The sequence below is a fragment of the Larus michahellis genome, chromosome 7 (genome assembly GCF_964199755.1).
Source record: "Larus michahellis chromosome 7, bLarMic1.1, whole genome shotgun sequence".
NCBI lineage: Eukaryota > Metazoa > Chordata > Aves > Charadriiformes > Laridae > Larus > Larus michahellis.
This window is the reverse complement of record NC_133902.1, coordinates 20,149,015-20,176,836: the sequence shown is the minus strand read 5'-3', so window position 1 is coordinate 20,176,836 and position 27,822 is coordinate 20,149,015. Positions and strand designations below refer to the sequence as shown.

Sequence of the window (27,822 nt, the reverse complement as noted above, 5' to 3'; positions counted from 1 at the left end):
AAAGCAGAAGAGCCTCTGAGTCCAGCTGTTGCTGAAGCATTTCATGACTGTCACCTTCACGTGACAGCAGCACTACAGCGCACACCTGGAACTGGCCTGTATCAGCACTTAAGTGTGACCGCCAGAAGCATGGCTACCACAAGTAATAGTTAACTCAGCAGGAGCGAAGAAAACCACAGCCATGCGGTCACAACAGGATCATTTCAGAACTCCTACACACCCTGCGCAGGCAAAGAAAAGAAAAAAAAAAAAAAAAGACTTCATTCCTGATCTGCCCAGTTCATCTTGTACTTGGAGCATTTCAGAATAATCCCTTCCACCTTCGACCGCTTTTGGCGCTTCCCTGACACAGCCTCCAAGGGGGAGCTCGGCCAGCCATGCTGACAGCACTAGTCCAACCTGGCTGGCTGCACCTGCATGATACTGGGAGCAAACACCAGCCGGGGGCAACTCTCGGTAGCAGGGCTTTGACAGCTAACTGAAGAGTAGCATATGTCTCCTGTTAAAGAAATAAATACACAGCACTTTGGTCTTTAAAAGAGTCAGCAGTGTGCTTCTTTCTCAGGGAAAAAAAAAATAAATTAAAAATTAGGGAGCGTAGTATCACCATCTCAGAACAAAATGCAATTCCTGCTTGGTCCCAGTGAGGCTGGCAGAGAGCACCAGCGCTATGGGTACACCAGACTTTGGATGCCCTGCCAATGCCGGTCAATGTCTGACTCTCCTAGAACATAGCTTGTAACATCGATTCAACATGAGGGAAAAATCTTTTATCAACCCCTGTGGGCTTCTTCCACCGCCATTTCTTCTACAGCCTAGGCCACATTCAGGTATGTCCATCCCAGCTTCCCCATCGACCACATACGGGACAGGGAGCTTTGCCTTTATCCTCCCTGTATTTGTCTTGCCCTTTTCTGCATTACAACTTTGTTATTAATGTTTTCTCTTCTTCCACATTACAGTTTTTATTAGCGTTCGCAACACTGTGCTCAGGTAATGTATCTTTAGCTGGCTGAGGCTTGTAGAGAATTCAAATATTAGGGGAAGATAGTCATTACTATTTCATGGAAATGAAACTCAGTTAACTCCACCAGAGATGTGAAACCCATCTCCTGGGCTACACATCCACTTTTCTTCTCATGTGAAGCTAGTAAAGACTTATTTCAGTAGCGTCTGGACCGGGCCCTCAAGCCAGGGAATGAACTCAGTCATGACCTAAAGCTCACTGCAAAGGTCACCACTAATTCAGGTGTACTTATTTGACGTTGCTTTGGCTTAAAAATAAAGGGAACCAGCATGCTTTTCTAAAAGAAATTACAATAACAGTAAAACTAGGGCATCACTCCAAGACACAATGTGCTCCTGCATTTAATTCTGCACTCCAGAACAAAACAGAGACATACTGTGAACCCAGAGTTTGTCATATCACTTAAAAATTAGCAGAGATGCACAGAAGTTAGGGCTATGCATCCAGTGTAACCTCAGAAGTGACTGCCACCTGCTCTAGGGACATCCACAGTAGCCTGAAGCTACTGGGCAAGTTCAAAGATGGCAGCAAGCAGCTCCCGAAAAAAAACAATTTACCCTGCCAAGAAGCAGGTAGCTGATGTCAAACCATGGTGATCGACCTGCGCCACAACCAGCAGCTGATTCATTTACAACTTGCTCTGTATATCTATTTTCCATTGGACACACTCTCACAAGAAAGGAAGTATCTCATGACTGATACTGGGATGAAACATGAGAGAAAACAACTTTTCAACCCTTTTTAAGGGTTTTTAAAACCTTTCATTTCCTAGACCAGGTAAACAGCCAACACCAGATAGACACTTCAATGAGCTGAAATCCAATGGGAAAGAAAACTCTGTCTAAAACAGATTCAATTATTATTGATCAATTAACACAAATTATTTCAATTTGTTTGGTTGAAAATGTGAGTTAATTTATAGAAGAAAGCATGAAAAGCTGTTAAATATCATGCGCCACACAGTTTTAAATGAAAGATGGTGCCTGATAATTTCAGCACTTTTCCCCTTGTTTTAAACTACTCCTTTCTCAAAGAAAGCTTCCCTAACAGACATTTTTCAATTTAAAAAAATTTCTCAAAAAATCTGCTACTAGCTCTAACTGAAGTCTACATACAGGAGATCAGAGCAGATGAGCTTCTTTCACCCTGTGCAATACTTTTGGCAAGAACATCTTGAACCTCTCCATGGAAACTCGGCCTCTGCATCCTGCCCTCAGGTACCCATGCCCCTGAGCCATTTTCGAAGCCGACTGACTCTACAGACCCCACACTGTGATGGGACCAGCTCCCAGAGCTTTCACAGCCTTTAGCATCAATCTGAAGGCATGCCCGGCTGACCAGTTAAAAAACACCACCACAAAAAAACCCCAAACAAGCACCATGATCTCCTCTCTCCAGCACAGTAGACAGAGCTGTCTTTGATGCTGCCCTTCCTTCTGTGCCCCCGGGTTGGGAGTATCAGCAGTTTCAAACCCAAAGCACGTGCTGTGCTATTTCTGATGGGCAGAAGCAGAAGCTGGCTCTCAGGGGAACTCCAGCATGAGCACAACGTTTGTACAATGATTGGCCAGATGGACGCCCTCTTGCTTCTAAGCCTTAAAGAAACAAAAGCATATCTATGAAAGTTTCACCAAGGGGAAAAAGACAAAAAAAAAAAAAAAAGGGAAAAAAGAAAAAAAAGAGAAGAAAAAAAAGGAAGGCAAAGGGGTTTCAGAGAAGACAGCCCCTTGAGCAATTTCCAAACATCAAAGAAAAAGGCCTCCAGCGTGTTCTCCTCATCTGATACCTTTGTTCCCCCACTCCATGCCTGCAGGCACATTCCTAGCGATGCACAAAAGGCTCCTACAGCCCACGGACAGCTCTGCGTCCACACACATTACCTGCCTCCTGCTCTGATTACCTCACGCTGTCACTTCAGACCAATCAAAATTCATTTTATATGGAAAGCGGCTCTTGCAAAGCTAGGTGGGACTGACCGGGCAGTCTCGAGTCCCAGGGCACTCTAGCAGTTCTGTATCAGCAGCACTCCTGCACAGCCTGTCTGCTCTTTCATCCGTAATGCAGTCACAGTTCAGTTGAGTCCTTCTGCTCTGCCATTAGATTGCGGGGCATGTACTTGGGTGTTTCCCAGTTTCTTACCTCTGTTCACATGGTGATTTCCCTTCTTCTACAGGTCTGCATTTCTATTTTTATGTTCCACTCAAGGTTACCTTTTCCTGCCCATCTTTGCGTTTGCCTCAGTGGCTTTGCAGAGGTGCAGGGCAGGTGGCTGCATGTTTCAATGTTTACAAAGCACAATCACAGCATGCCCAGCTGCCTAAACTGCTGCCCTTGAATGCATCCCTGTCATCACGTCCATTCCTGGGGGGCAAGGTGTGGGTTGCAAATGAGACAGGCCAGAAAGGGTCTCTGGAGACAGCTGTAGTTGTCGGTCCTTTTTACTTCCCCCAGTCATGTAAGGAAAGCTCCTGCCGGCAAAGTCCTTGCTCCCCATCAGGAAGTGCTGTTATCTGTGTGCAAATTCATCAGCAGTGCTTATGTGGATAAGCCAACAGAAGAGTTTTCCTCACCCTGGAAACTGCAGGCAGGATGTGTCAGCATAGCACTGCAGACACGTTCAATCTGCTGGAACCTCTTCTTTCGTAGACCAACACACAATGCATCCTCATAACAGCCGCATTTCCCTTTCACGACCCAACATACAAAAGCTTGTGTGATCAGACTCAGTTTCAGGTGAACTCTTAATGAACTGCTGCTCACTCCTGGCCCTGCACTGCTGAACATCTTGAGGCTGCTGCAGACCCACCCAAGTTTACCCCATGTTGGTTTTGACAAGAATAGTTCCAGTGCAGGCCAGGCTGAGACTTGTGACGATGCAAGAAACAGGTTTGTGTGTAGGCAAGGAACAAGCAGCCTGGGATGGAGTTGGCCAAGAAAGTGGGAGCACTTGCCTCTGTCAGTCTGCAGGCAGTAAAGGCTACGTGACAGTCTTGCCCCTGTGCTGAGGCTTCTCTGCCTCCTCTGTCTGCAAGGACTTCCCTGGAGCTAGATGTAGTAAATAAAACAGGTTTTGGTTCATCGCCTCTCTAGTCTCTCCATATAAAGTTTCTAGGGAATTTTCCTCTGCAGCAAATGACATGAAAATGAACAGGCATGAAAATATCCTAGGGACACCAATTATTTCCACTGTGCAAACCTAGGGGTCTCATCCAACCTTCTTTGAACTCAGTGGAACTTTAGTGTTTGCAATGAATGGTGTCCAAACCCCAACTCTAGGTTGGCAAGAAAAGCTAGAAAAGGGAGTTCACTCTCAGATTTAGGTTTAAATCCAGCTCTGTAAGCATATGCTGCCTTGTAGACATATGCTGCAAAGCCACTGAAATGCCTTTGCTGAGCTTTGCTGATCTTTAAGCAAAGGCACTACACTTGACACCTGATCCCCAGAGTTTCATGCCATTTGGAGCCCTAAACATCAGCAGCCCCACACTGCTGCCAGCTGGTCCCTCTGCCCCACCAGTGGCTCACAGCTCACATCCCAGCAGCGGGCTGACAGAGCGAGCCCGTCACCCCATGGCAACTGAACTATCTTGCTCAGTAACCTGCCTTTTGCTAGGGAGTGCTGATAGGTTACATTCCCCTTGTAACGCAAGACTTCAATTATTTTACAAAAGCACCAAATTCCTTGTCAGCTGCAGCCTGTCAGAAGGAACTATGAAAATCAATGAATTCAGAAGACTGTAGAGAGAAAGAGGGGGGAAAAAAAAATAATAAAACCCACTGAAATTAATGTTTCTTTCATTCATCTGAACTGAAGAAGATACATTACTGGAGTAGCAAGGATTTTAATTTCTAAAATGCTTAGTCAAGACCAGAACTTGGCCTGGGTTGCGGATTACAATCCAGCTCTTTCTTTCCTTTCCAAGCAGGTGGGGAGCTGGGATATATATTTTCAGCAGCGCTGTCGCTATAAACTGTACAATTTCTTCCCCACTGTAATACTTATTGCATTTTACTTAAGTTATAGTGTAGCCTGACACAGATCTGTCTGCCAAAGTTGGATGTTTTGAAATGCCACCCATTCCTGACCCGAGTGATTGAAATGGAGGGATTACTCTGCTCAGATGTTTAACTCCCTGTGAAGCATGTGGCCAGAGAAATCCCTATGCTGCTAAAGCTCTCGAGTCACTGAAGTCAGGCAAAGCTACTCCATTACTAGAAGGCTTCAGTATTACTGGATTTATCTTGATTGCCCATATTTCTAAAAAGCTAAAGGGTGTTTCACACCTCCAGAACACAGAGAATTTCTTACTTCATAATTGAAAAATTCACAGATAGAGAGAACGACTGCAGAGAGGTGAAAACGAGAAACTGCCAAGAAAAGAGAATGAATGGCATTATTATTTTACATGGCATTATCAGGTGACAATGGCAGCAGCATACCTGGATGTTTTTCATAATGACATTTAAACTAACATTTGTCTGTGTTAAAAGTTGAAGTCCACATTGTATCAGGTCCTCTCTGAGTAGCATTTTCATACGAAACTATCAAAATTAGACTAATTAAAGTACGCAAGTATTATCGGCTCTGCTGTAGAAGTGGTGATTCACAACAGAAAGCAGCAGAGGTGTAGGTTACCACAGGGCTAGGAAGGATTTCTTCTATCTACTCTAGACCCCAGTCCTTCCTTCCAGTCCACCACCCTTCTTCACCCAGCAGCCATACAATTAAGACCCTGAAATCCCAGGACAACGTGCTTCTGTGTGCAGAGACCATAGTCAGACAGGAGCAATTGGCCGTGCCCACCTTGCCAGGTTACTTAGCGCAAGCACATGACCCAGTGGTGTGGTTAACACTGTTTCTAAATCTAGCTAGGCTCGGTTCTAGCTAAGGGATCCCTGTACAGAGCTCCGCTGCATGGTGTAGACATGCCTTGAGTCAGCTGTCATTAACTGGTATTAATCCTGACAGAGCACCCCGAACACAACATCCTTAAAAGGGCTTAAGTGGGTGTTAGGCACTAGTTAACTTATAAATTAAAGCGTGAATTAAATTATCCACTGAAGAAAGTAAAGGGCAATTTAAATTTCAATTCATTATGAAGTCAAAGCAAGCAAGCCAATTTACACCAGCTAAGGATTTGGCCTAGTTTCTCCTCCCCATGATTTTAAGCCCTGTTTTGTTGCAGAAGAAGCTGTGCGATGTGAAGTTATCCTGCTGCATGACACTGGAGGCTCACGTCAAACATTCTGCGTATTACTTTCATTAAACTGTTTTAGACCATTTGCAATCCACTATATGCATTTCATAGTTTATGGGAAAGTACTGGGGGACCGGGGAACACCAGTAAAAAACTTTCTCTGGGATCCTTTGAATTTCCAATTCAAAACATTTACCAATATATCATTACTATGATGGGGTTTTTTTGTTTAACTCCTTGCCATAATCATTCCAAACAAGGTTGAGCATTTCGAACACTAGAGACAGAACTGAAAACAGTAAAGTCCTTTGGAAGAAATAAAACTGAGCATAAAGTTGATTAACAAGTTGCAAAGAATCACAGACATTAGGTACGCCATTTAGCATGACAAAAGCACATCCAAATCCTTCAGAGAGATTGTGCAAAATTCTAACCTTACTGAAATTTTAAAAATATGTCTTACCCTTGTTACTGAACATAATAAACTCACGAGTATAAATCTCATAGGGCTCAAAATCAGTATTTATTTCTGGCCATATACAATATACCCATTTGCCTTGATAACACCTGTGAGCAATTTTCTGCTAGCTGGAGGCAGTTGCTTCTCAGCCTGCAGGTCCCTTAACTGGGATTCCTTGGGGCCACGTCTGCAGCCGTAAGCCAGGGAGTGCCTGGAAGTGTTCCCAGGCACTGATGCCAACTGTCAGGGAGCAGCCCGAACCCGCACTAGTAACTGCCTTCGTGCTCAGCACAGGGTGGCTGCATAGTGACTGCCAGCGGAGATCAGTCTGCGGACTCTCCTGGCTGTCAAATCACACCTACAATGTTCGAGAAGAGCAGTAGCTGGGATGGGGCAATTTTTTTTCAAGGAAGAAGCCTAATGGTGTCTTGGGGGAGAGGAGACAGACATGCATGAGCAGGCACACTTGCATTTATGACCATGGGGGCAGCCACAAGCCTCCGCCCTTCTTTCCACAGCGTGAGGTGAGCAAAGGGAACCCGTGGCAGGTCCTGCACCATGCCCATGAGGTCTGTGCCACCACACAGAAGAGCCCTCCTTTCCCAAGAGAAGCACAGCCCTGCTCAAAGTGTTCCTCCCATTTCTCCTACCTAGTGGCTGGTCAGCAAAGATGTGCTGGGATATAAATGCCTCTGTGGCCTGTGCAGCTCCAAGGACATAAGGAAAGGAGCCCTCCTGGGCAGCCACAGAGCCACTGCAGCTTTTTCTACAGGGCAGATAACTCCTGCAGCAGCCCTGCACGCAGAGGGTACCAAAGGGATTTTTTTAAACTAATTCCTCATTCCTCCATGTATCCTAGCAACACCTCTCTGAGGTTAGAGATGCAGTCCCTTGCCCACCTGTTGCATAGGAAGCCTGAGGCAAGTTACATATTGCTTTCTTCCCAGCTTGCCCCACTAGTATGAAGTTGCACTGATTATGGAATATGCCACAATCAGCATAGCCCATTCTCGTCCACTAAGGCTGGGTGTCACACACGGGCATTCTCTGAACACCAGGAACTGAGCAGTGGCTCATGCAGTGTGTGTGTGCTCCAAGGAAAGGTCTTGCTGACGCAAGCTGGGGGCTTTGCGATCAAGGCAATAAAAAGGGGGTGGCCTTAATTCCTGCTGCAAAAATGCTTTATGTGCAGTCACACAGCACAGGCCCTGAGCGGGTATCAAAATAAGATTTCCAAAAACACTTTAAGTCCAAAATGTGCACAGTGAATAAGGCTGAAAGGAAATTCTACTCCTACTGTGCCCCTCCCTCCAACCTGATCAAGCTGCAATGTAATTATAGCGAACGTGCAGTCCTTGTTAAAAAAACAACCATGAGGCTAATTGAAAAGCAATCTGTTTTCGTAAGAGATATTCTTTTTCTCCCTCCTCTAAAGCACCCCTTAAGCATTTTCTATTTCTTGTGGGGGAAAAAAAGAAAATGAAAATGTTATAGATATGACCATAGAACTTGAAAGTTTTGTTTTATAGAACAATTAAAAATAAATTTTATCAAATCCTAAAAAACCAAAACCTACTACAAAAATCTGTAGAAGGGGAAATTTACAACAGATCACTTTCCACACGCAGTGAAGATTGTCCTTTCCCTATGATTCTCCTGCCCATCAAATCAGATTTCCTTTCTTTGGCTATCACTAACCAAATCCTTTCAGCTACAATATGCATTTGTCACTTGAACCTCAGTTATCTTAATTTTGAATCTACCTGCATTCCTGCAAAACAAGCAGATAAGAAACTACCCATTTTGCTGCTTTTTTGGATTACTGAACTAATCACTGCTGAGCCCATTTTATTCTGATATATTAAAGGAATTCAGTGGTTGCACAGGCACACGCGGGGCAGCCTCTGTCCCCAAGGCTAATAGGGTAGATGAGGTTATCACTGCTCAGTCAAAGATACATCATTTGCCGTAGATCTCTTTTATTCATCTTCACTCAGAGGAAAATATGGGACACTTCATAAGTGGTTCTGGCACTTGTGAGTTATCCCTCTTTCCCCACTCATGAAGATAAATGCCGTAATGAAACGCAGCCATCAGGTATTCTCTATATTTGGAGTACTCAAAGTGTGAACAATGATTATGCCCTTTCATTGGATAAGTTAAGGTTGACTGCCTAGCTACCTGGGGAAGACAGGGATGATTTGCACTAGCTCACAGGCAATGAATGGAAGAAGGTGGCATACCTTCTCCCTCAGCATCGGCTATTCTGCTAATCTCAGGCTGAATAATACATTCAGTATGTCAAACCTTCCTTTTTACTTTAAGGCCACTTGGCAGCTGAATCTGCAAGCTGAGATGCATCCAGCTGAGATGGCAGCAGCCACTTCATTAGTTCAGTGTCTGTTTGTTTTTGACACTTCTGTGGAACCATTGCCTAAATTTTTCAAACAAGTGAGAAAAGGGTTCTTATAGGTAAGAGTTTCTGCAAGTGTCACATGAATTTTAGGACACAGTCCTGGCCTGAGCTACACAAACAAAACTCCCTTTTGGGTTGACAGACATTATAAAGTAAGAACTGGATCTTATTTTCTGTGTGAGACAAAACTTACTGCCTTCATAGCTGTCATTTTTTTATAGCGTAGGGGAGGTAATTCAAGCATTTAAAGTTACATTTAAATATGAAAATTTGAGAGAAATATCTGGCAATAAAAACACAGCTGTTAACAACACACTGAAAATAACGCAGTGGTACTGTGGAGGCTGAAACCCTGTCTCTGGTTAAGTCTGAGGATAATCTGCAGGTGAGAGCAGCTTCCTCATTTATTTAACACAGGAAGTAGCATTTGTATTTGTATACTGTGCAGTACTGGGCAGAAATACCCTCAGGATCCCATTAGCCAGACACTGCACAAGTAAGAACAGAACTTTCCAAACTTCTGTGAACAAGGCATAAGCTCTGGAAAGACATTTCTTCATATGAAAGGCAAGAGTTATGTTTACATTTTACGCAAGTGGAAGAGATACACCATTCAAAAGCCAATCTCTTGAAATCTGCAGTGGACTAGAAGCTTGAAGGATGCAAACTCAAAGGGGCTGCTTCATCTTTAATTTAATGACAAATCACTGGTTCTTTCTGATGCAAATACAGAGCAGTTAGTTGACACAGGATAGGTTCAGGCACAGCTGATCTCTTGCAGCCTTGCAACATCACTGGCTCGCACATCCACCAGTTATTTTTATGCAGCTCCTAATGATAAAGATGTATCAGGAAAATAAATTAATATGCTCCAGGGAGAGCATTTGCAACATGAAGCAGGTTATGGGTTAAAATAGCCAGGTGCATCTTAGCCAGTATACAAAATGGTCAAAGAACAGCTGCTGAAGAGACTCATGAGGCCCTGGCACACACTATCTAGAAAATATTAAGAGTATTTTGAAGCACACGCTGGCTCATATTCAGCACCCAGAAGCTATTTTAAGTGCTCAGTGGAGACAAGCTAGTGTTATTAGGGCACTTCTCTTCCAAGAGACAACAATACATTTTGAGCCAAATAATCCCATCAGAGGGCTTTGTAAACACCTAAATCAGATGAAGTGTCTGTGATGATCTCATGTTAGGAAAGACTCAGAGGCTGAGCTAAGGCAGGTTTTCTCGTGACACCTGAAAAGAAAGTCTAATTATTTGCAGGGCAGTTTTGGTGCTGTGCCTATCACGTAAAAGCAGCTTCCAGAGAGAATCTCTGGAGCTGGAGGAACTGCCTATTGGTGCAGGGCAGCTGGTTCAAGAAGAAAATCTTGAGCTGGGGCCTACAAGATAAGGTTTTTTTACCTTACTGAGCAGCAAAGACATGGCTAAACAAGCACTGAAAATACAACCCTCGCTTCCTGGCAAAACAGCAGCCTCAGACCCAGGAGGAAAGAGTCCCAGTCCTTCTCTGGCCTTGGCCTCACATCACCTCTGTCTCAGTTTCCACCCACCTCATGTCTTTTACAAAGCATTTTTTGTCCCACAGACAAGAAAAAAGTATATGAAGATACAGATAATACTATTATTACCCAATGCCATGGCTCTGTATTATGTGAAGGCATAGACAGTCACAGTGAACGCCCTAAATCAGAAAGATGGGAAGAAATGTGGGAACAGAAGAGGAGGAAATTGGATTATGACAGTGACAGAGAGAAAAGTAGTAGATTGCAGGGATTTGGAGACCTTGGGAAGCACTCTGATGGTCTTGTGATGGTCTCAGTAAAGAAAATTGTTAAAAATATGATCAGAAGAAAGAGACTGATCAGAAAAAGTCAGCCCAAACTGTTTTATTTTGTAAAATATTTCAAGCCTCCTTTTCCCACCCGTTTTTGAAAAGCTCAGCTGTACGGCCTGGTGAGGCTTGCACAACAAGGAACTGTAAAGCATTTGCGTGCTGCTCTGAATACGCGACATGAAAAAAAGCAGAGACTGAAGAGTGCCTAAATATAGTTCAGAAGGCTCCCACCTCTCTGTATTCAGGTTCACACTCCACATCCAGCTCAGGTCAGTGATTTTCAGTCAGCGTTTAGCCACTAGCAGAAATAATTTCATAATCACTAAAGCTTAGGGTAGAAATGATCATAGCTGATGACAAATCAGGTATAAATAAAATACTTCCAGTGAACTCCCTAAAAAGAGTTTGCCACTGCCTGCACTTAAGTTACAGTCGAGTGATATTTAGCCAATTTTTAATCTCCCACACCACTGGACTGTAGATCCGTAGCTGGGAGAAATGAAGTGTTGATCTACCCCACATGATGATCCAGCCCTGAATTTACAAATGAACATAAAACCATGGACTTGGCTTAAATTTTTGTCTCAAGAAAATAAGCGCTTTTCTCACTATATATAATACACTAATTTTGCTTAGAAAAGGGGGTTCTAAAATTAAATACACCGAAAATACAGTGTCCCCATCCCACCCTCTTTCCCTCCTCCCACACCAAAGTGCAGCAGCAAGGGTGGTGACACAGCAGCAGCACGAGCACAGGTAGAGGGGATGCTACATCTGAGCTAACTTGGCAGAAAATACCTAACACCTAAGGCAACACATGTGCAATAACCAAGGATCACAAGGAAACCAACATGCTCATGTTCTCGAAACTAAGAAAAAAGCTCATCTACTCTTTCAACTACTGTTTTTGTTTCGAGTGTGCTCTTGGCATGAATTCCATACGCAGCCTTTGATCAGCACTGAGAAAAGTACAGTTATGAACCAAAAAAGGAATTAAATGAAGTATCAATGAGCCTCCCAAACAATGTACAACTGCCAGCCTGTTGGGGTACCTCTGTTATTTGCAGAATGCAAGTGACTGAGGGCACTGGGACAAATATTCAACAAGCTCATTTTTTTTATTGCAATTAATCCATAACATTTGTGAGTTTCACTTACCTGTCAGGTTCTTCAAGCCAAGTTCCCTGAGTCCAAAGTTACCATCCTTTCTGTAGTTAAGAAATATCGCCAAAGCATATCGCTCTTCATAGAGTTTGGTCCCACGAACGATGCGCAGGTTCTCCAACGGCAGGTATTCAAATTGATTCAAAGCCACCAAAACATAGCCTGTGACTTCTCGGATAGACTGAAAGACAAAAATTAAACAAACGCATTAGAAATGGTCCATTTTTAATTGTTCTGAATTTCTCATGCAGTGGATGCTTTAGTATGAGATGCTGGTATCCAAGAAAAAAAAACACCAAAACTTTGGAAAACAAATTCTGTTTCAACCTCTTAACCACATTTCTGTTTCAATTTAACAATTTATTACAGATACTGGTTGGAAAACTAGAAGATAAAGAGGTAGATATTCTTTTCAGTTTTATTAAACTTGAGAAGAAATTCACAGTAAGTATTAAAGACGCATGAAAGGATGACTTTGCACAACTCAAAGCAGAGACCAGGTCAAAGGCTTCTGCAGGACCTGATCAGAATCCACTCGGGCAACGCCACAGTTCAGATAAGATTGTCTGCAAGTAACGGCTCTTTCCAGGGTGAGACTGAAGGGACACAACACGCAGTGAGAGAGACACTATCAAACAGGAAAGGATGGTTGAAATGGAGGGGCAGGTTTGGAAGAATAAATAAAGACAAAGCACAGATGTATTAGCGCCCACTTTTGTACTTCTAATGAAATCAATCACCGAACATTTACCAAGATTCAACACCAAGTTTCATTTCGAAGTACTGGAACTGTACATACTATGTATCCCAGACTCTGACCGAAACAGGTATCAAAACCTTTAGCAAAATGATGGCTACATCTTTGGGTTGGCTGAAATCTGTCTGCTTTAGATGAGCTACTCAATAACCCTCCTGCTCATACTCAGAAACTGATTGCCTGGGTTGTAAAGGACAAAAACACCCCGAACCCAGCAATTAGACACAGTTTTTTGACGTACAAATGGTTAACTGAACTAAGATGTTTTTAGAAAGGAAAAAAAAAGATTTAAAAGTATGTTCTCTTAGAAAACAAATTTCATTCTAAGCAATTTAAATAAATGGCCTAGAAATCTGCAAATGCCTTTAAAAAGTGTCATTTCAACACCATCCTCAGGAGGACTTCACACAGGCTGAGGGATACTTCTGCCCAGAGCTGCTCCCAGAAACAGCACCTCCATGTGGAAAGGCTCTCTCCAATACGGTTTTCACGTCTCACCTAATTCCATGCCTACAACAGCCTGCAACCACTGTATATGCAGATATTTATGTGGGTATGTATATTTAATGGACAAAAATTGATATAACTACTTGTGTGCTTAAGTGAACGCATGCACTTTTTTCTTCCCTTTGGCAAAGTCAATACCTTAAATAATACACAGAAAGAAAAATTCTGCTTAGCGTAACGTGCACAGACTATAACTAACATGATGGGGACTCCAGTCAATACCGTAATAAAAACAAACAGTCAAACAATAGCGGGCATCGAATTAAATGTGATGTGTATGTATCATTAATAAAGAAAGGCAACACGGATTTGCAGCACAAAGGACGGGCTTTTGTTTTGCTGGTTCAGCGCTGTTGCCATGATTTCATATGTAAGCATGTAAGTGCCTTTTAATTACATTTATAAAAGTTCATAAGATTATTAACAAGTGTGGCAGTATACATAAGGAAGGATTTATATGCCACAAACTCTAGGCACTAGCTGTCCTTCTAAAGTCAGACGTCTGTACTCAGCTGAAGCTTCTGAAAAAGCGCTGGAACTATTTCAAGACTTGCTTGGCATCTAAACAGAGCACAGTGTCATTACAGGACTCTGATGAGAACCCAGTGAGTTGAGCTAGGTTGAGAAGTACGGTTCAGTAGCTCAATATTAAATGTAGAGCTGCATTATACCCTGGGACACTGATTCCATTATAATCAGAAGCTTTCCAGCACTTTCATGATAGCTCTTTGCTTTCAGACATTTCAGCTTAGCCAGTTTGGTCAGGAATTTGTTTTTCATCATACGCAAGAACTTCCTGAAGCTGGCTTTTTTAGCCTGTCGTCAGAATTTAGGTAATGTTAATATTATACTCAAGGCTTCAATTTCTCCACTGATATTTTAGGTATACTATGATTGCTCTAATTAATTTAAAGGGATGTTTAACTTGGAATGGAGTTGAAAAAAATTAAAAGCCGTTCCAAAACTGCATCTGAGCAAGTCCTCCCTACCAATTTTTGCCATTTATAACCACGTTTTCTATTTTTAGAGTATGCCTTATTTACTGCCGTACAGCAAGTCCACCTGAAAGGGCCCTAAATCAGCATGGCACTGAAATTACACACACACACCCTCACCAGCAAATCTTCATTCCAAAACTAAAATATTAAATAAAAAAAAAAAAAGAGGAGAAAAGGACAAAGTTTTGCTGTTGATAATTGTGAACTGCCACCCCTAACTCAGAAGCCTTCGTACTTTCTTTGTTTGGTTTTTCCAACTGAAATGACAAATTATGGCATGTATTTTGAAAGCCAGAAGGTCCTTTCCAGTCCCATAGCTTCCATCACTATTGCAGCACCTATTCTTTGCTAGAGAAACTTTGATGTTAATCCTTGCAAATCAAAATTCTGAAAATAAACCTAAGGGGTTTATTATATTTTTTAATTCAAATTTGAATGAAAGAGGCAGAGCGATAACACGTTTTGCAGCATGGTGTGTTTTCTGATTGGTACAGCTTGAAAAAACGTACTGGGAGTGCAGCAGGCAGCTCAGGCTTTGGCCACTCATGGGCAATGGTGTCACTTTGACAGTCACTGCTATTTTTGATGTCATTCTTACTGAAAATGGATGCCTGTCCACTTGGAGCTCACTCCAAGCCCTGTTGGAGCCACTGCAAAGATGCCTGTTGTCTTCCATGCAGACTCACAAATCCTCATGCCAGACGGGATAAGACAGCCTGATCTCCTCCTCTCAACTCATGCCAAGGTTAGACGTGATTTGAACCTCCCATCCTTTGTATAGAAGGTTGAACACTTTCCTGTTCAGGTATCCTGAACTCAGGTAGAAGCTCAGGTATCCTAATGCTCTATTTGAGCTGCTTTTGCTTCGACATTAATTTATGTCCCACCAAGAAGGTGGAGTGATTCACAGCAGTGGTAGCTTTGAGTGTCACCTCCTAGTTTGATTCTCCTGCCAGGGCTGGAGGTCCTTGCAAAAACACATTTCTCATGAGTCTGTCCTTCAGGAAAGAAAAAAGGAGACAAGGGTGCCAATAAATGCAATTGTTCCCATAACCTAAACTGGAATGGAAAGAAGCAGATTAATCAACAACAGACTTAAAGCTAAAAGTTTCCGATGGGGAAAACCAAATGAACTCTGGCAACCTACAGTCTTGTTTGCTGACTACTGTGATTTTGTGGGACTCCCCCCTAACCCCATTGCAGCATTATTTCCACTGGGAATTTCTGGCCAGCGTGATCTTGCCTTTCCTTGTCACCTTTCCAGCTCCTGAGACATGACCTGTTATGTGAAGAAGCCATCGAGTGAGGCAGCGACAGGCTCAGACTCCCATAGCACTCCTGCTCCTTCTGTAAACACATTTTGGCTCCCCAAAGTTGTCTGGGTACAGCAGTGGGAATGAGCATATAGATTTGAATGAGGACAAGGCTGAAACTCAGAGACCCTGTTGTGAAGGGACAAGGGACACTGTTCATCAAGCCCCCCAAGCAGACACCTGGCCGTTCATAAGCAGACGAGGAGACACCTCTGAGGATGCAAGAGCCAAAGGTGTCTGCTCCTCTGACTGGGCCTGTTCGCTTCAGATCCTGAAATAAGAAAGGGCATGCTTCTAGCAGGAAACAAACAGGGGGGGCCGGGGGGAAGAGAAGTATTAATTCTTGACAATCCTAAAGCCTCGCAAGCTGCTTTAAAGCCACACCAAGCCACAGGATTCAAGTCTCATATATTCACCGGAGAAAAGCTCTTCATCTACATTTTTGGACAGGAGACCGGCAGCTGTGCTCCACAGCTTGCTGTCCCTACGGCCCAGCACTGCCCCGCACCTGACAACCAGGCATGGTAGGTAGCCTATAAGCCAGTCTCCTAACAGCCTCTACTATCCCCAACAGAGCCAATATTTTGTTTTTAAACCTAAAACCACATTACCCTTCGATGACAATGGACCTAGTTAAGGCCATATGTCCCAAAACTCCTGGTGCCTCCAGGCAGCTCCCTGCCCCGGGCGGCTGCTGCGCCTCAGGGGCTGCCACAACATGGCGGCCGCCGCTCCCTCAGCTGTGAGGGGCAGACACTGCCAAGGGGCGGGGCCAACAGACAAACAGGGGGCCAAAGACCAAAAATTAAGAGGTTATTTTCAGAGGTTCTTTTTCAGGTGACGAACTGTAAAAGCGAGCTCTAGACAACCCCTTTCCCTTAATTACAACTAATATTAGCTGAGCACAGGTAAAGCATTTTAAGCTCCCAACAGCAAAGCCTGAATTATCCTGTCAGCTGGGAGTAAAAGGCAAGATTGTTCCTTGCCATCTTAAATCGTCCTTCGGCTCAAGTCAAACGGATCTGTGTGAAACAGAGCAAAATAACAGCGAAAACTTCATCGCTCTGCTCAGAACAACAGATCAATGAACGATTAGGGAAGCTGATGTTTCTCATCAACACTACCACGTCTTCTTAACATCTATCGGGGAAGGTTAGGCTGCAGCGAAGGCACCGAAGAGAGCTATATCGTGGGTTTTTATTTCAGCTGCAGATGCGTTATCTATCCAGTCGCTGAACCCGATCCGGCAAAGCCCATGTTGCCTCATCCGACCAGACACGTGTCCCCGGCACGGGAGTCAGAGCGACGGCAACCTGCTGCAGGGGTCAGCCCATGCTTGTGGGACCCCAGACAATTAATTATTATCTTTTAGGTTAATTTTCCCCTTTTCCATAAAAGCTAAGTGCATTTCGGGTCTGCTTTGATCTCACATCGAAAGTGCCAATAAACACAAGCGCAGGAGATGAGGATCACCTGAAGAACGAGTGTGATCATAAACATTAAAAAAAACAAACAAAACAGCCCAACAAACAAAACAAAGAATGTATATTCATCATAGTCACTTGAGAGACAGACAAAGGGCTTGGCTTTTCCAGCGCCTATTTGCAGTGAGATGGAGGTGCTTTGGTCCTCAGGGGAATCCAGGGTGCCACGCCCAGCAGGGAAATAGAACAAAGAACTTTAAATTAGATATACATAGGGAATAAGTCGAGTGAACGCTTTTCATCCCATCTGTTGCAAATACAGTAATTTCTATTTTCAGGGGATATCCATTTCATGAGGCGGCGGCACCAAGGCTCCTCCCGCGGCTCAGCTGCCAGCAGATAACAGACGTCTCCTGACTCCGATCCAAGGAGCTGGGCTGACCCTCCAACGTGACCTGTGCGCTTTGCGGCAGCACATTAAATCCTAAGAAAGTCAGATTCCCAAGTGATACAAAGGGGAAAATATTTCCTAAGTGCATTGTCCTTTTTTCCACTTTAACAAGGTTAACATGCCACAGCAAAGTCACCGTTAAAATAACGAATGTGAATAGTCACCACCACGTCATCTCCTTCAGAAGCTTTTCACATCTCAAGTTGACTTGAACAGCGCATTTCACAATTTGCTTTTTGATCAATTAAAAGGTACGCTTTTATATCTGGTTGGAACCGTGCAACACCCAAGTGGCCACATTTGTTTCCTATTTTTATTATGAGGAAAACCCACTATACTGCAAAGACAACACTTGCTTAACTTTAAACAAGTTCTCAAGGCAATCGTAATATCCACCTTCACAAAATTCAGTCAGACACGTTTGTGAGTGTGGTGCTGACCTAAAACACCATCAATTAATTTTCATTATTTGTTCACGCATTTTCACCCATGCAATGCAATATATCTTTCATTGTCATAATTAAGAAATTAACGTTTACTGAATAACCACAAAGTGGCCCCTAAGCAGGTACGGCACTTGCAATGCTAATTCTAAGGCAAACACTAATATCCAAAGTGTGGCAATAGCCAGCCTGTTGCAATTTATGGAGCTCAATTAGCTGTTCCATGCATTGCTCATGGAAGGTTGGGAATTTTTAATGACACGACAAACTGAGATTTTCAAAGGAGTTCAGGAGACACATTCACGGGATTCAGGCACATGGCTGTTGCCAGCTTCTCTCAAAGCCCCATCCATAACCATGAGAAATATGTAGTACATACTGACATTTCTCACGTCTAAGAGGACGCTCCATTTAGACACGACACAAAGCTAACACAGAGCACCCACGGAAAGAATTTTGTTCCACAACAAGCTCGAGTCTTGTCTCCTTCCACGCTGTGCATCCTTCAGTTACGTCAACACTTGTGAAATTGTGATGTTAAGCCCTTCTGAGCACCAGCGCCTTTTCAGATACGCTGTACAAGCTTCAATAAAAACCCCTGAAGTTTGAGCAGGCTGATCAATATGAGAACGTAGATTGTGAAAAGCATTTTTCTGGTGCCTGATCCAGAAGCAAGCCGTGTATTGTAACGAGAGTTGCCTTGGCAGCTGCAGAGAATTTATTGTCCAAAACACTAAAGTTGCAGGTTAGATTCAAACTTGTTACCAAAAACCACGGGAACTTCTGGGAGTCTTTCAGTTTGCTTTAAGATGTATTAAAGGTAAAGGAATTTGTTAAGAGCCGTACCTGAGGAGCCTCGCGCTGCTCTATGGCTGCAGAATCAAACTGTGACTCAGTCATTTAAGACAGCTGGTAGAAACTTTAAATCATACTCTTGTCCTTACAGACATCTGGTCGTCTTTGGTAATATGCTTAAAAAATATTAATAATATCCTGAGCAGCAGATCAATGGATTGAGCATAGCATTTCATTCCCTCGAATTTAAAGTAAGAGTCAGTTAGAAGCATCTTTAGTTAAAGCTGTTGTAAATTTCTAAGTGAAGATTTTGCCACATAATTTGTAGGGAGTTGTTGAACTAAAGCCTTTGTTTTCTGAATGGTTGGGGTTTACATTTTGTTATTCCAAGAGTGGGACCTTTCATGCATTAGAATAGGAGAATTAGCTGTCTAGTTAGTTATTTACCGAGTTTCAGGTAGGAATCGCGCTGTTGCATACATGAGGCAAGTTAGACTGAGTCTGAACTAATATACATCACAGAGGGGTCTACAGAGGGCTTGGAGCCATAAAAAATACCGGTCTAGAATCCGTTAAACTGCACATCAATGCCCAAATCTGGCATTTGGAAAGGAAGCCCTATAAATAACGCCTAAGTGATGGACAAAAATGTGGGGAGCCTTTGAAATGTGTATTTTGACTCATTTTGCAGAGTATTGCTGGGAAAACAATGCAGGATGTGAAAAATACATTAATAATAAACAAAATAATAACGTGATGTGGGAATGGGAACATTAACTAGAAATAATAGATAAGTAACAGTGGAAAAAAAACAAAACAAAACAAAACCCAAACCCTTTTGCTTTCAAATTTTGAAATACAGCTTCTAAAGATGTATCGAAGTATTCTTGCTGTTGACTGAGTTAGTCTAAGCTCAGGTGTCTGCACCTGCTTTTCAGTTAAAAATATCATCCGAACAGAGAAACTGATCAGGCTTTCAGCAATATCTGAGAGACTTCCTAATGTTTTCTTGTCTAAAACAGAATTCCTCCGTTTGTGTATCTGCTTAGGAAGTGTCTAACTTTCAGGTACACGGGCTGCCTGAGTGCACACAATAAATGCCAAGCTGTTTATGTTGAGCGATGTTATGACCTAGACAAAGACTCCACTCTGTAACAGCCCCATCTTCACAGCTAACATCTTTCTGTCCTGAGGAAAGCTATGGATGAGTACATATTTAGCAAGTCAGTAAGAATTTTGACATTATATCTGTAATACCTGATTGGCCTTCAACATATTTGCAGAGTGGTTTCCCGGAGAGTTGATTGTATCATCTCCCAAGGGAAAACTTGGTCATAAATTAGATCGGAAAGACTAAAATGAGAGCATTATGCTGTTACAAAATGCTTTACCATTTGGGCTGTTCACTAGTAGCTACGTTTTGTAGAAACTCAAAGCACATCAGCTTATAGCTGCCCAGTTACAGAATTTCTAACTGGAGAGATTGATGCTTTTTGCTTTCTCTGCTTTTGGGAGCTTGAATCAAGTAAATCATCGTTTCTTTCCAGGCAACATAAAATTGCACAAACTGCTACTTCATAAACCAAATAATAACAACACTCTGGAAGGATTTTAGGAAAGCAATAACCATGGGAAAACACATCCCCTTTTATCAATTTCCCCCAGACAGCCAAAGCCTACAAGAAGCTGTGAGCACGTTCAAGGGGCTCGAGACGCTCTCCTCAGGAAGACAAAGCAAGGGCTGTCTCACCAAACCCACGCCTGAAACTGCTCTAGAGAGGCAGCGCGGGCCAGCAGCACGAGCACTGCGTTGGGTTGTCAGTGCCCACTATCGGCTTTGGCGTTTCTGTTTTGTAGTTAGACAATATATTCCTCAGAGCAGAGGTGCTTTCCTAACAACACAAGAAGCCTCAACCCCAGTTGTTACCTTCACTGCACAATGCTTCATGGTCATATTTACACAAAGTGCCGACTGCGCTGCCACAGGCATCCTGAGGTACCAGTGGACTCAACTAAGTTGGTGTATTTATTTTGGCAAAACAAGATATCACGTATGAAAGAAGAAAAAAGCATTCAGTTCCTTGTTGTTCCTATTTGTGACACTCTAAATCCCCACAACATCTTTGCTTGGGAGCTTTGAACTACGCCTTGAGAGGCTGCTTACTTAGTCCTCCAGATCATGAAGCTGGTTGGAGCACGCCAGGGAGCCCATCCGTGCCCAAGTCGCCTTCCCATGGAAAGAAAATGGAACAGGAGGAGGAGTAGCAGAACCGGTGCTCTCGGTGTCTCACAGCTCAGAAGCACTCCCAGTTTCTCTAGAGTACGTGCAGCCTGAGACAGCAAGTGGATGAAGTTTTGTACAGGGAACAAAAAGGAGGTGAAAAAGGATGTCTTCCCCACGATGGTTATGAAAGGTCAGGTGTCTGATGAGAAGTCAAATGGAGGAATACAAATGCAGTGCAGGCTGTAACGGGGTGCCCAGAATTACACACTGCTGTACGTAAGCTGCCTGTGAAGGTCCTAGGAACATTTTGTGGGCATTTAACAGCAGAAGGAGGATTTATTTGTTCATTTAATATATGGTGAGTGACAGGCTTTGTACATCAGACATTGTGATTTCTTTTTTCCTAGTACACAACCAGGTTAGTTCGTGTGAATTACCGGCAAGTCTATGATTAGCCAGAAAAATTAAATGCATGTATTAAAATTTCTCCACCATCCATTGGGGAAGCAATGGGCGCCCTTGGCTGGCATGATTCCCACTCCTTGGAGCGATGCAGAATGAATTAAACGTCCCAGAGATCCGGTACAGAGGTGGAGCTGAACAACAGGACTTTTATATTTTTCTATTCAAACTGCAGGCAAAGGTGTCAGGCCACTCCTGAAATCAAGAGGCTGTTTCTATTTCTGAACACAGGGACTGACTACACGTAGTGAAAACATGTTAGCCTTGCCAAATTTCAGCTAAACAACCTCAGTCTGAGCTTTTAGGTTTTTGCAAGAAGCAAATGGCCGGATGTCCAATCCGGGAAAAGCAGTTAGCTTCTTTTTAGAGAGCTCTGCTTTTCTTTCCCAAGAAAATACTTTCTTAAAAACATACTTTCAGTTTGTTTCATATGTGCAACAACCACTCCTTAATGAGTATTTTAAATGCATTTCCTGGGAGGAACTGACTTTATTGGCACTCTAGGACATCTTTACACACACACAAATTAGTGAATATTGGAGGAGCTGTCGGCTGCCGGGTTTCATTGAAGAGGAGAATCTTCATCCAAATATTGGATTTTAGCAACTCTTATTTCTAGCTGAGCACATACAAATACATGATCTGAGCTCAACATCACACCTACCTATTGAAACGATTTCAGCATTTGTAACTCTAATCTCTTCAAGAACAGAAACCCTGCAGAGATTCATTCATCGTGGGCTTTTGATTAGGTTTACTTCCATTAAGATAAAAAGTGAAGAGGCTTCTTGTTTTTAAAGCTGTGTTTTTGTTTTATTTATCTAGAAGCTGGAGAATAGTGCTGTTATTCAGGCTTTAATAGATTGTTAAATTCTCCTTCAAGGACAGATCCATAATTTTTAAGATGTGAGCAATTAGTAAATGCACCTGATTTTCCAATTCAGAGATATTCTTTACGAACGACACATAAACTCCAGATTTTGAGATTATGCAGGGTGCCACCAACCAGGAAAACAACCTCTAATCTGCAGTGACTGAGCAACCATGAGATAAGCTTTTTTCTCTGCATTAATTCCACGACTTTTCTTCAAGGGGACACGTTAAAAACTTCTCCCACTCATTAAATTTTCTGTGTGGTTCCTGAACCGAGTAAAATGCACAAACTTAAAGGAGACGGGAGCTTTTTTCAATCATGCATAGAATAACCAGACACCTTAAATACACCATTGTTCCTACATGCAATTATTGAAACAATGAACAAAATTGTGGTTCCCTCGAGGTTCACAAACAACATCTTTTTTGTTTAAATTTTAGGTGAGCTTATGGGGGAGGGGGAGGTGTTGGAAAAGTTGTACGTAAAATTATTTCTCTCTTCCAGAACAAGACTAGAAAAAGTGGTTTGCTCTTGATATAAAAATTCTAAAAAGCTTAAGAATTAAGAGTCCAGAATAAATGGTAATTTTATGAAAGGAAACGATGGGGAACAGCGCAAGAGATCAGAGAGGAAAGGGGAACCGCTCGTCATCAGGAGCAGAGAAGGACAGAATGTGTCTTTCCTAACACAAGGCAGATTCAGGCAGCTGTCATTCTGGCGTTACTTCATTTCTGAGCGCTTGAGTTTGCAATCTTACTGCTTTATTTTTACATCATTTTGTTCTTTTTTTAGGGGAGGCATGGCAGGAAAAGTGTAATACTCTGTATAAGATATAATTTCCTTCAATACTTATCACCAGCAAATGATTGGACAAGCAATCTTTTGCCAATGGCTTAATTAGAGGAAACCTCTATATTTAATAATGTTCCTTAATGTACTGAACCACACACAATAGCTTGTTGAAGGAGAAAAAGCAGAGTGGTTATTGTCATAGCTAAGGATGGAAGAAAGGTTCAATCATTAAAGTCATTACAGAAACAATGTTATTAACTGTACAGGAATAATCTCAAAGGAGTTCCCAGCTGATTGACAATGGTACAATAATGCAGCAAGCTAAAAAAGGGCCTCTCACTCACCTGTTTTTATTAATACCCTTATTACCTTTCCCTGAAAGACAGCTTTTCACAAGCTATTATGGTACTTAATATAAAATAAAATTAACTGTGGCAGATTTTGAATTATGTCTTCTGAACCCCTAAACAGAGGGTGCTCAGCAGTGCATCCCTGCGCCGGGATGTGCCCTCCAGCAGGAGGGCTCCAGCGGCCAGACCCCCAAAAACCCTGAGACACCGAGCGCTGCACCCGAGTGAGCCAGCCTGTGTACAAAAACTACAGAAACAGCAAAGTCTGGGCTGAGTGGACTGAACTTGTCCACTACTACCTCCTTCACCCCACTGCCCACGGTGGGGATGTATCCTCCCTCCCCCAGGAAGAGGAGCCAGGGGGTAGAGTGGTCATCCAAGACCCAAGACCAGGCTTTAGCATACCCAGCAGAGGTTTCTCTTCCAACAAGGGCTGTCTCTGCCCAAAGCTGGCAGCCGGCTGTTGGCTTGGTACTGGCCTTGAAAACATGTCCGTCATTCAATATTTGGCGACACAAGGAAAGAAAAGATGGCTCAAGAGAGAGAGAAAAGGGAGTGTTCAAGGACCCAACTACATCAGAAGGCCAGCAGTGGCATTTCATAGATATTAATTACTTTACAGTCTGTAAACTATATAGAAAGTGCCAGCTGCTGTGAGCCAGGACTATCAAAGGTCAGATTATCATGAAATCATTACCGGAGGGGCTGCTTTTACTTAGCACAAAATTGCTGAGCCTAAGCACACTCCATATAACCAATAGGAAAATGAATTATTTAAATACTCTTCTTTTAACAAATAGTATTACCATTTTAATTATACCAGTATTAATTTGAGTCTAAAAAGTGCCTGAGGATTTTGCAGAATTAAGTTTTGCCACTCTGGAGTTTTCAGAAATTTCTTACCTTCTGCACAACATACATGTATCTGTATATATATTTATATTTAGCTTTTGTACGTATTTAAAAATATGCATATATGCTTAAAAAAAAAAAAAGTCGGTGTGTTTGTATTCCTGCAGGATTTCTTGTCTTTGGGTATTCTGGGTGTCTAAAAATGCAATCTTTAGGTAGTTTCCTCACTCAATTGCATGCTGCTGTGAGACAAGAGAAAAATCCTGGCTAAAATTAATTTTTTTCTCAGTTGACCAAAACCTGTTCTCATTCTCACAACACCCAGCGTGACTTTAGGGCTCAATCAGCAGGCATAATATCAGGTTAAAGTTGCGGGCATTTCTGGCTCCAGAGAACTTTTAATTTGTCTTTTTACCCTTCCTTTACCTCTTCCATTTGTAGCAACCAGTGCTTTTAAGAGTGAATTGGGAAAACAGAAGATGGCAGGTCGGGGGCATTTCACTCCTGGAGATGGAGCACACAGTCAGTATATGCCATGCCAGCTGCCCGGATACATACACGCTATTTCCTAAAGTACCATGCTTTTCCAAATGTTGCAGGAGTACTCTCTCCATACTACTCTACAGCCTCTTTAGCTACCAGCTTTCCTCCTCTCTCTTTTCTCACATGGCCCTAGACAGATGAGACACTTTGATTTCTCATAGATCGTTATTCCCAACCGCTTTGAACTACAGTTACTTTCTTGCAAGCTGCCACTGGCCCAGGGCTGTGTTTGCCCTTGCTTCCTGACCCAGTCTTCCCGACCTGAGAACTCCACACCAGACGCACCAAAAACACCTTTCAGGCCTTAAAAACATCTCACTGAACGAATAAATCCATTCAGTTTTATTGCATTAATTCAATAATTTCATTTATTGACTAGAAGTTGGACAGTCTAAGTCCTGATCCTTTGAAGTCAATATACGTCATTTCACAGGCCTTGAATCATGTCTTAATTGGCCAGGACGGGCCCAAAAACATCACTTGGTCACGCAACAACCTTACATAGATATTTCCAGGATGTCTCAAAACCAGCCTTTTCTGTCCCTTAAACACATGAGATACGGCAGACTTGTTATGTGCAGACCACACAGCACATGCTTCAACATTTGGAAAAGTTTCCCTGTGCGGCTAAATGCCCAGCAAACACTAGCGCCTTTGGTTGGCTGCTCATTTGAAATTCTGCGTGTGTGCGAGCTTGCACATATTGCATTCCGTACTCTGGAAGTCCCACACGCTGGGGGCAGGAGCGGCTCATGTTTAGCTCTCTGACTCACAGATACAGGGAAGATATTTACACTATTTTTCCTGACGGGTTTCCAGGGATGGCTGACCTTTTGGCTGGATACATCAGCATCCCACTTTGCCAATGTTTGTTACAGTATTTTCCTATCCCTATTTGACCCTGCCAGTCCATGAATATTCGATACTAAATTAAAGCATTACAAACCAAGGGATAAATTCTGTCCAGGATGCAGCCCTCACAGACCTTAATTACATTTGCCAGTGTGATTGTTAAAGGCCTGTCATTGTTAAGAGCTTTGGGCTTTGCCTTCTGTTGGACCAGAGCTTGAGAAAGAAGGGAACTGTCACCTGCCGACACCTTCTCAAAAGCAAAGGGTTTTTATTTTACTTGACATTTGCCTGTGTGCCGGCACCGTCCTTCAGGTCAAACTGCTCCCGGGTATTGACAGCAATTAATACAACATTTGAGGCTTTGTTCTGTTACCACTAAACCAGCTAAACTCAGTTCTTCTGCTCTCTTCTTTTAGAGGCTCTCTATTCCCTTTCCACCAAGTAGTTCATTTCTCTGTTCCTCATCTGTAAGAGAGGATTTAGCAAATTTTCCTCTGCCTTCATAAAATTGCCACTTTTTTTTCCCGTTTCTTGTCCGTTTAGGCTGTAAGCTTTCCAGAAAAGGGAAAGGTCTGTGTCATACCATGTCCTTATGCTGCATAATGGAATTCTTAAGTGACATGAAGTTGCGAAGTCAAGAATAAAACACAAAATTATCAGTAGCTACAGAAAAACGTCTGTGATCTCTGCAGGTCAATACCTAGAGTTTAGTGAAAGGAGATGAAAAGTTGCTATTTGATATAAGCTTCTCTTTCAAACTACTTATTAAAACAGAGCCGATGATAACATCTGCACGCCCTGTACTACAAATCCCAGCAATCCTTCCATTTCCAGTGAAGGTTCATGGACTTTTCCACCTTGTCTTTCCAACAATTCACGTTGGGCTGACGTGAAGCCCAAAGACTGAGGTTAATCTGTCTCACCAGCAGCTAAAAATCAGCAGGCGCTCCCTATCTAAAGAGACAATTACAGCCCTGGCACCCCGACGGCTTTGCCTTGCCACAATATTATCAAAATGGTACAAATAGCTACATGGGACTCCAGTAACCCAAATGACTAGATTCGCAGCAAACTTCAGGGAACAAAGAACTGGCCCCCTGGCTCTCAGCACAGCACCACGGGCTAAGGGATAATGTCCCCTGGAGAAACTCCCCCATGGCAGCCTTTGCCACCTTCACTGCAAATATTAGACTGAAGATACAGATGAGAGGTGAGGATCTGGAAGGCACCGGAGGCTCACTCTCATGTAACTTCATATTCTGCTGTTTCCAAAACCAAGGAAAACTACGCTTTCCTTTTCTGCCCGAGTCAAAGTTAACTAACAGGACTCTTAGAAATTAACGTGTCCTTTGCTTTGGCTGTTGTTGATGAGATTTGTAAGTAAAGCTGAATCAATCAAAACAGATACAGGGGGCCATACAAAGAAGTTTGCCAGATTGCACGGCCCCTCACAGCACGTATTTTCCTTCTAGGAAAGTGGTGCTGGGATTAATTTCAACTGTACTGACAACACTGAATGTGTATTTCAGTATTAGGAATTATGTGACATGCCAAGTAGAAGGAAGCCTTTTCCTTTCAGAGAAGCAAACAGGCTCAGGGCTGATCCACAGAGCTCCTGAACTGCAGCGTAAGACCAGGAACTCCCTTTTGTGTCCCCAGAGCTTTGCTGTGCTTACCCCAGCCGTAGCCAGCTCCCCCACGACTATGTCCGTCCTCCTCGGCTGAGGCTCAGGCTTGGCTCCGGCAGGAGGACGAAGAACCACGTGCTGCAAACCTGGCAAGTCATGGGCCTGTCCCTGCTCTGCAAAGCACATAACCACACGTAGCTGCTGCTGTCATAAGGCAGATGGAAATGTCTTCTTTTCTGCCTCAGGATGTCCTCTCTGGGTGATGCTGGCACGTCAAACCCCATCAGCCTTTCCAAGCTAACAGCACTTTGAAGGGAAAACGATTTCATCGGAAGAGCATCTTTGGGTAAAAAGTGCCCGATACCTCTCTCTGAAGGTGTGCTTCATGCAAAATTCTGGCTGGTGCATATTTTGGAGGCCAGTGTCTCAGAAGACTGCCATAGTGC

At 43.0% G+C, this 27,822-nt stretch overlaps 1 protein-coding gene across 13 annotated transcripts in view; it reads right to left on the bottom strand.

Annotated features, from left to right (window-relative positions):
• The window catches only part of ERBB4 (erb-b2 receptor tyrosine kinase 4), a 630,732-nt gene that overhangs the window by 292,789 nt on the left and 310,121 nt on the right, over positions 1-27,822 (bottom strand). For all 13 annotated transcript variants that reach the window (XR_012588529.1, XR_012588530.1, XR_012588533.1 and 10 more), the window contains exon 3: positions 12,106-12,292. Coding sequence is in view for 7 of the 13 variants with exons in the window: in XM_074596229.1 (XP_074452330.1) it covers positions 12,106-12,292 (187 nt within the window). In the remaining 6 variants the exon portion in view is untranslated. The remainder of the gene's footprint in view (positions 1-12,105; positions 12,293-27,822) is intronic.